General features: G+C 40.3%; 1 protein-coding gene across 1 annotated transcript; it reads left to right on the forward strand.

Annotated features, from left to right (window-relative positions):
- Positions 1 to 478: 478 nt before the first annotated feature.
- On the forward strand, positions 479 to 7,550 carry LOC140942616 (peroxidasin homolog pxn-2-like). Its single transcript, XM_073391542.1, has 6 exons — positions 479 to 1,249; positions 2,041 to 2,228; positions 3,512 to 3,798; positions 4,782 to 5,038; positions 6,150 to 6,477; positions 7,353 to 7,550. Exons 1-6 carry the CDS (start codon positions 487 to 489, stop codon positions 7,408 to 7,410), a joined length of 1,881 nt encoding a protein of 626 aa, XP_073247643.1. The 5' UTR covers positions 479 to 486; the 3' UTR covers positions 7,411 to 7,550.
- The last annotated feature ends 1,433 nt before the right edge of the window (positions 7,551 to 8,983 follow it).

An 8,983-nucleotide genomic window follows, 5' to 3' on the forward strand; every position in this document is an offset into this window, starting at 1 on the left:
GAGAATTGGTTGGTAAGTACTTGAATACCTTGTATCATCGGCTTTTTATGAGATCAAATAAATAAATTACACGATACTATAAGAGACGACAGATGTTACTGCATATGTCCAAACAGCAAATAGACTACGACTACTTCATTTTACCCGGGGATAGTAGATCGCAAGAAATACTCTAGCTTTTTCTTTTCGAAGGAATAATATCATTCTGGCCCCAGTGGTTTAAAAGGTATATAACGCTATCCTTCCATTCAAATAAATCACTATCCAACTGGATAAAGCGATTGTGAGTCCTAACACTTATTCGCTGGATAGTGATTAATCCGGTGGACAATGCTATTCAACTACTGTACATTAGAGGCCAGGTCTCCTTATTTATAACAAATGTAGTTTACCCCTAATAACCAGAAAATTACATACTATAAGAACAGAACTTTATTTTTGGGTAGATAAATATTTTTTTGTCTGCCTTAAAGGAGGAGGCGCGAGATGCTCTGCAAAAGAAGAATCGTCGCTGAAGGGATTGATGTTAACGACGTGCCTGCCACAGAAATAACGTGTGATCCAAATTCTATATTCCGCACCATTGATGGAACTTGTAACAACCTACGAAATCCTTCCTTCGGGGCAATCAATACACCATTCAATAGACTTATACCTGCTGATTATGGAGATGGCATCTCAACTCTTCGCCGAGCGGAATGTGGCAGAGAGCTTCCCAACGCGCGCGACGTAAGTAGGATGGTTCATGGCAGCAACGCAGATCGAGCAAATCCCAATTCCACCCAACTTTCCCACCTAGCAATGAACTTTGGACAGTTTATGGACCACGACACAACACTAGCGGCGATTAAGAACCTTAACTGCGAACCACCCACCAAAGATCCAGAGTGCATTAACATTGAAATTCCCAAAGACGATGCAACATTCAGGAAACGGGGCGTCGCTTTTATCGAAATGGAGAGGGATGCTCCTGTAAAACCGACCTCCTTCTGCAAACTGGCCGTTCGAGAGCATACAAACACCCTAACGGCTTTTATTGACGCTTCCAACGTTTACGGATCAACTGAGAAACTTGCTAAATCTCTTCGCGCCGAAAACGGCCTACTAAAAGACCTCCCACATCCAGATGGTATGGGGCTTGCCAATTTGCTGCCTCCGCAACCAAAAGATTCCGAAGAATTCTGTCCATCACTAGATCCGATCAGACCGTGCTTTCTGTCAGGAGATATACGAAACAATGAGAACCAAGGTAGGAACGCTCGTTGTAACGTTAAAGCTCTATTATAAACCCCTATTCATCCCGACTTGGACTGTGAGGGTAGAGAATTTCGCTGATTCCTACCCTTTGTTTAGTACACCGCTGTTGCTCCTAGCCTGCCGAGGAGCAACAGGGGCGCTCCCTTATATAAGCTGTATTTGTGTGTAGGGCACCAAAGCGTGTGGCATCTGACCTTTTTTATCCTGAAATTAATTGCCGATTTTAACCGCAGGGATGTTTTAAGGTTATGTTTTTTCTCCTCTTAAACCAGGGTCTATCATCTGTCTCTTGTGAACACCGGTTCAGGGTTAAATTAGAGCAGGAGAAAATAAGGTCACTTATTTTTTTCTGAAATAGGATAAGGGTTACGTGAAACATGCCGAACGCCCCCTCTCGAACGTTTTTAGGAGTACCCTTTTGGCTAGAAAACAACAACAATAAATAAAGACATAAATAAGGTCGTAAATCGGCGCGTTGGTACTTCCAGGATTTTTTTGACATATTAATACTCAACAGAAATTCTTGAATTCCTTTTAATCAACTAAGTTCTAAAAAGCATTTGAACCTGATCCAATATCGTCAAACACCACCAAACAAGGCGTTCAAAAAGATCAAACACGTTGGTCCAGTATTGATATCCTTACGTAGCACTGAGGGGAATCGCTTTCATATTTTACAAATGGTTAATGTCAAAACCTCCAAACATTTTCCAAGAATTAGCCACCAAAATCATAAGGATAGTTCAGGAACTCAACGTTTAATTTGATCTCTTTTTCCCGCAGGGCTCAATTCAGTCCACACCATCTTCGTGCGTCACCACAACCGGATAGCAACATTTTTACGCAACAACAACAATAATAACAATTGGGACGACGAGAGAATTTATCAGGAAACCAGAAGAATCATCGGGGCACAACTGCAAGTGATAACGTACAAAGAATTCCTGCCATTGATTTTGAGTCCTGAAGTGGTAAGTGGAATGTCAGTATGCTTAGGTCGCCCCATGTCGAGGGAATCCAAGACAGTCTTGGATTCTGGACCCCACGCAGTGGATTGCGGATTCCATGTACTGGATTCCAGTCTTTGTCAGTGGAAGTTGGACTCTGGATTCCGATCGTTAGTGGGATTTCGGATTCCTTGAACTGTATTCTGGATTCCAAAACCCAGGATTCCGGATTCCTGACTAGCCTGCGTAGCAAGCGTTTCCGTTTGGTTTCGGAGCAAAAAAAAGACCGTGGAAAGGGATTTTCGGTTTTGACCGCGCGAGAAATGAAAATGAAAACGAAATGAAACGAGAACCAAAAAATAAAAGAGGGTGAGGGGAAGGGGAAGGAAGGTTTAAGGAAAAGAAGGAAAGTTTCCTTCCTTTCTTCCCCAACCCCTCCTCGCTCTTTTACTTGCGCCATTTTTCGCGCGGTCTTTGACTCTTGTTCCTCATTCTTTGGTCCTAAACCGTACAGAAACGCTTGCTACGCAGGCTAGGATTCCACAAGCAACATATTTTCCCAGATTCTGGATTCCACGAGGAAAATATTTCTCGGATACACGCAAGGGGCGACTTAAATAATGCCGATCCGAGAAAGGCGGAAAGCAATTTCCTTTGTTCTGGTAAATGCGTTGTCCTCACTTAGAAATGCTTTCTTTTTCACACAGAAAATGCATGAACTTACACTAAGGCAGTTTACGAAGTAAAACTTCATTTAGAAAGGCTGTTTCTTTGTGTTAAAAGAGTTCGACTATTATCAGAAGAGTTTACAATTTCACATGTCCCTCATGTGAAATTTCTGTGTTATTAAGATTATGTCTAAGGAACTTCGTCAGAAAACTAAGGATTAATATGCATGCTGATTGAAAGGTTTTTGTAAATTTTGCACTGTTCATTGAAAAGATCAGCCCAAAGTGCTATTGGCCCTGCAGGACAAAGTCTGATTAACCCCGATAGAGGGAGCCAAATTAGAACCAAAGAATGGCTACTCACCGAAATGCCCCCATTTTTAGGGCTAGAACAGATCTTTTTTTATTTACAATGTGCCTGCTAAAAACATGTACTCAGGACTGCAATGTAACTACTAGTTGCAGACTAAGTAGCACGTCTAACTACACAACAGGATCTGTTGCAGCCGTATGAAATTATTCAAGGTCACAAGTCTTACAAGAGTCCCACACTGGCCTGAACCTGATCAGCTTGATATATCTTGCACATAATTATAACGATAACCCTTTCTTATTGCTTCCTTTTTCCTCATATTTTAGATAAAAAGATTTGGTCTCAGGTTACTTGAGGGAGGAAGGTTTTTCACAGGCTACAACAAAAGAGTTAATGCTCAAATGACAAATGGCTTTTCCGTGGCGGCTTACCGATTTGGCCACAGTTTGGTTCAGGAGATTTTTAGACGATTGCGTGAAAATGGTAAAAAAGAGTTTCTGCCTATTCCTGTATTGGACTTTGGTAATCCACAGTACTTGTACGAGAGGTGTCAAGGGGGTATAGATGCTATCTTGCGGGGCTTAACACAAGACCCTTCAGGGAAAATTGATGGGTGAGTGGACGAACTTACAGTCAAAGGGATCATTCGTAAATCCATAGATTTTGTTTTAATGTAATTAGGATATTTTCAATCGGCGAGAAAATTGTCAAGGTGTTGTCCTGAAATGGGGGGAACTTAAGAAAACAAAACAATCCACACTCCTCCCATCCATTCGAAGTTGGGTTTTTGTTGTTTGTGCAAGTAGCTCGAACAGCGGCACAACATAGCGTGGAGAGGGTGGGGGAGAGAAAGCTTTATTTTCCCCTTTTTTAAGTTGCTAAAACGCCAGAGAGGTACTTTAGGGCCAAAGTTTCTCAACTAATTTTGCCATCGATTGTTTTCCAACGGAGTTTTTTGATCTCAAATTCACTTGATTTGCTATTTTAAAAAACGAAAAATACGAAAATAGATTCATTCTTTAGCGTACCAGCAACACATTGGCCAGAATTGAACTGTTGAGTTCAACCCACTACGAGGTCCCCTTTCTAGGGCGTATCTTATGTATAGGCCAGAAGGCACGTGCGTACTTTAAAAATGTCAAAACAAAAACAAAAAAGGCATTTTGATTGATCTGATTGAAAAATATCGGTATCGTCTCCGAAAAACTGTATGGAAATTCCTTACAAGGCGGCAAAAGCCCTTGCTTAGAGCCATAAAAAAACGATGAAATAAGGCAAATGCAGTTTGGCTAATATACATATTTGTCATTTCTTTGAACATTTTGCCCATTACGAGGTGAATGTGAGTCACGTGACTTTGGTTGACCAAGGAAACGTTCATCAGATAAATGCAAGCGTGGATATAAAACTGCTTGCCAAGTTTCAAAAAGCTGAGAGAAATGGTTCTACTTGAAGTCAAAATCAACTAAAATTGTGGTTCAGCCAAGTCTTTTAAGACACATGAATCTTTCATGTCTGAAGTCTATACAGAGGAGTCGTAATCGCATTTCTTTAAATTTTAGCCAATTAATTTTATATACTGTTTTATTTTTTAAGGAGATTTTCGAGTTCCGTACAAGAAGAGCTCCGTCGTGGCGAAGGCGATCTGTCTGATTTAATCAGCATCAATATTCAAAGAGGGCGTGAACGTGGAGTTCCGGGATACACTAAGTATCGTAACCTGAAGTTATGCGGACTGTCAAAAGTGAAAAGTTTCAACGATTTGAGAAAAAAGGCTGGCTTTAAAGCAGAAGACGTTGCAAATTTGAGGAAGGTTTACAGAAACGTGCTTGATATTGACTTGTTCGTTGGAGGTGAGTGATACAGAGCTTAAAGTTTTTGGTAGACTTGCTACGAGTCGACCTCTCATAAGTCGTTAAAAGTGAGCGAAGCGAGGTCGCGCAGCGACCTAGCGAGCGACGAAGTCTTGAGGTCGACTTGTTTCGCCTGAATGGATTTGAATCATGTTCAGTTACTAGAAATACGTGAATCGCAGGACCTCGTATAGCATTTGGGGGAACGTCAAGAAGTAAGAAGAAACGGAAATAAATCGATTAACATACAGGCTGTGTCGGGAGCGGCGTGAAATATCACTCACTGCACTGTCCTATTGGTAATTGTCATGAAGCCATCGGTAGAATTTTCGACCGGTAAATTTCGCACCAAACAGAGTGGCAAAATGGCATAACCAACCAGTAAAAAAAGATAAAGTATCGGCTCTAACTCTGTCACTCATGATAGTCGGTCCTAGAAAAAAAAAATCACTAAAAAATTTGACGAAATAAAATGGTATAATTATGCAAACGTTTGCTGAGTGTCGATAGGGTTCGTTCGAATGCCAAGGCCATAGGATTTTGCCCATAGATTTAAAAGTTAAGGTAACCGATAATATATTCATGACGTACTAATGTAGTGTAAAAGCGTAAAATTGCCATGATATAGTAATCCGAAACTCGCTAATAAGAGAAGGACGTATTTCTGTATTGCGTTGTAAGATGGAAGTGGCCAAATTTTGGGTTTCTGGGTTAATTTATCTCTAGTTGAGACGGGTTTAAAACTGTACTAAGAGAGAAAGTTTATAGAAGATTTCTTTGATCTCCATCCTTGGTTCATAATTAGTGTGTCATCAGTCATTTTGAGGCATTTCAGACTATATTCAACCTGCTTTAATAACTTTCCTGTGTTCTAAACTCTAGAGGAGTTATCAATCGTACACCGTGTTTAAATAAATCTGAAGAAGAAAATTCAGCACAGATGGTTTACCTTGCAATAGTATATTTCCGTTAGTGTATAAGAGTGCTCGGGAGCCACTTCAGCCAATGTACTTTTTTCGCTGTTGCCTTAACTTGGTTTTTTTATTTCCTTTCACAATAATATTCTTATTTGCATCCAGTAAGTAGACTTAATTTGCTTCTCAATTCTTAGGAATGCTGGAAGCAAATAAAGGGTCAGAAGCCCTGGGACCAACTTTTCAATGCATTATAGCCGAGCAGTTCCAGCGCCTCAGAATCGGAGATCGTTTTTGGCACGAAAATGCTCCAGACCCAAGCTTGAACACCGATCGAACGGCTTTCAATGCTGCCATGCTACGTGAGATCAGGAAAACAACGTTTGCCAAGATACTCTGCGACAATGCCGACAAAATCTCGAATATTAACCCGACGGTGCTGAAGCCGTCAAGCTCAAAGACACCTTGCAACGCCTTGCCAACGGTTAGTCTTACGCCATGGATAACGCCACATCGGGACTCAGGGTAAGTTTTTTTTTTACAACAACTGAACGACTTTTCACGCCCTGATTGGTCGAAAGCTATGATCGATAGGAGTACAGACCATGTAAAATTGTTGTCGATTTGGTAATTTGCCTATAATGATAGTACCATGTTACCATGCATATTTTCCTGATCTAACCGCATTGTGATCGTGTGGTTAATTATGATTAGGACAAGCATTGGAATTAGGATTATGATTATATCATGATTGATCAAGATTTTGATTGTTATGCTGCTGCTGCTGATGATGATGATGATGATGTCGTTGATGATGATGACGACGACGACGACGACGACGACGACGATGGCTGATGATGATAACAGGGAGCTTAAGCAACGGCAAGGCAACGAGACCGGCAAAAAAGCAATAGGGTTAGATTGGCAAAAAAACAACTTTGCACGTGCATCACGCTTTTTTGTACATTTCTTAGCCGTCATTGCACGACTACAACGTGAAAGTGCCTAACTTCACGTTTCGTCGAAGACGGGAAAACGGACAACAACTTTCTTTTTCTTTTCCTGAACTTTGATTAAGTCCTTTAGAATTCAACTCAAAAAGAAATTGCCAACATTTGTCGAATTAAACGAGATGGAATAAGCGCGAAAAAGTTCGAGGCAGGGCGAATTCACTTTTTAAGTGACGTTCTCGTAGCAGTCGCCGTCGTTGTTGCTTAAGCTCCGTAATGATGATGATGGTGGTGGTGGTGGTGGTAGTGGTGGTTGAGATAGTGATATCAATTTCAGTTAGACACGATTGCTCGAAAAGGAAAACGAGAGTTCAACCAGTAGAGATACCGCCTCGACTAGACTAAGTTGTACAAATAAAGTTAAAATATTAACATCTTTTCTACCCACAGATCACCTGACGATGATGATGACGGCGGTGATTCATCTGATGATGACCCCAATTTTTGAATATTGCCTCCTCAACCGCAAAAATGACCGTATTCCCGAAAAGTTCTATGCTTAAATCGTAGATTAGATAAACGACTATTATAAAATTGTCATGCATAGTGAATATTGTTTTCAAAAAGTGCAATAAAGACTTTTGCTTGGCTATAAATATCTGTGTCTTTTATGTATATAATTTATTTTTGGAATACAGGGACTTCGGAGAGGGATTGGGGCTCGGGGCGCGGGGCGCGGGGAGGAGGCACTTTTTGAGATGATCGGAGGAAAATGTCAGTATTACCTGGTTTCAGTTTTAGATCATCCGAGTTTCATAACATACCACAATTCAGGGAAATAACTTTAGTAAGAAATTTTTCATTTACATGCTGACTTCATTTCAAACTTTACAACACCCTTCTTTCAGATTTCAGATTTTGTGTTTTTTGCACTATCTGACAAGAGGTTAATACAGAAATTACAATGCATTACAAAAGCAAGAAAAAAGAAAAGAAAAAATTAATTACATAAGTCATGAAAGGTGAAATGTGCGCAGTGATCAAAGGAACTTAGGCTTTCGAGTTGGTCACTACCAGGTGCAACTAACCGGGCGTAGACATTTACGCCCCCATAATTATGCTAATTTCATTCTTTGTTCATCTTATTTCCTTTATTTCAGACTTTTAAACCTACAGCTTGCGTCATTTCCTTTTAATGTCTTTTGTTGAAAGAGCGGTTAGATTATCGACAGATTATCGACTGTAAAATTAACATGATATTATGACGTTAACCATCTGTCTTTTGGATCATTGTGTCTCTGAATGACTGCAGGTTTAATTTGTTCGGCTCGGAAATAAAGTTTATTTGTTACTGAATACTGCTCTTTTTGCTACCTTCTATCAACGCAGGGGCGTAGCTAGGGGGGTCCTGGGGTGCCCCTCCTCCCCACCTTTGTGACATTTTAACCGATAAGCAGAGAGACTGAAATAGAGTTTTATTCCATCCTAATTTCTTTTTATTTTGCAACAGTTCCCTTTTTCTCTTTTCCAGTTCAAGGAGCATCAGCTTATTTTCAACTTTAAAGGGCTATTGTGGCAAAAATAACATTAAAAATTTGGTGCACTTACACCTTAATACTCCCCACTAGCACGGTCACCCTTACGGGTTCCCGGTCAAAATGGACGTTAAACCGTTTATGGATTAACATAACATATGACACAACATATTAAGCCTTTATTTTGACACGATGTGATTTAAACTAGCTAAAACTTTTGTGAGATTTTGAGATATATATACATATGAAATATTTAAGGGGATGGCTAAGAACAAAAGGTAAAATCTAAGATCTAAAATATTAATTTTTCTCTGTGAACTTTTTAAGAGAAGTTACAATGTACATGAAGAAGTCGAAACCGGAGGCAATTGGAGCTAAAGAAGTTCATTTGCCAGTCACGACAGCAGTTCTGCAGGCTATCCAGCTTGGTTTGTAGGCCGGGAAATGGCATCACTGATGCTAACTATGAGTGTACAGAGCTTTGAGTAGTATTGCCAGCTACACAAGGGAGATCCGTAGACAAAGACTCGGTAAATGAGATGTCCC

This window comes from Porites lutea, chromosome 7 (assembly GCF_958299795.1).
Source record: "Porites lutea chromosome 7, jaPorLute2.1, whole genome shotgun sequence".
NCBI classification, from domain to species: Eukaryota; Metazoa; Cnidaria; class Anthozoa; order Scleractinia; family Poritidae; genus Porites; species Porites lutea.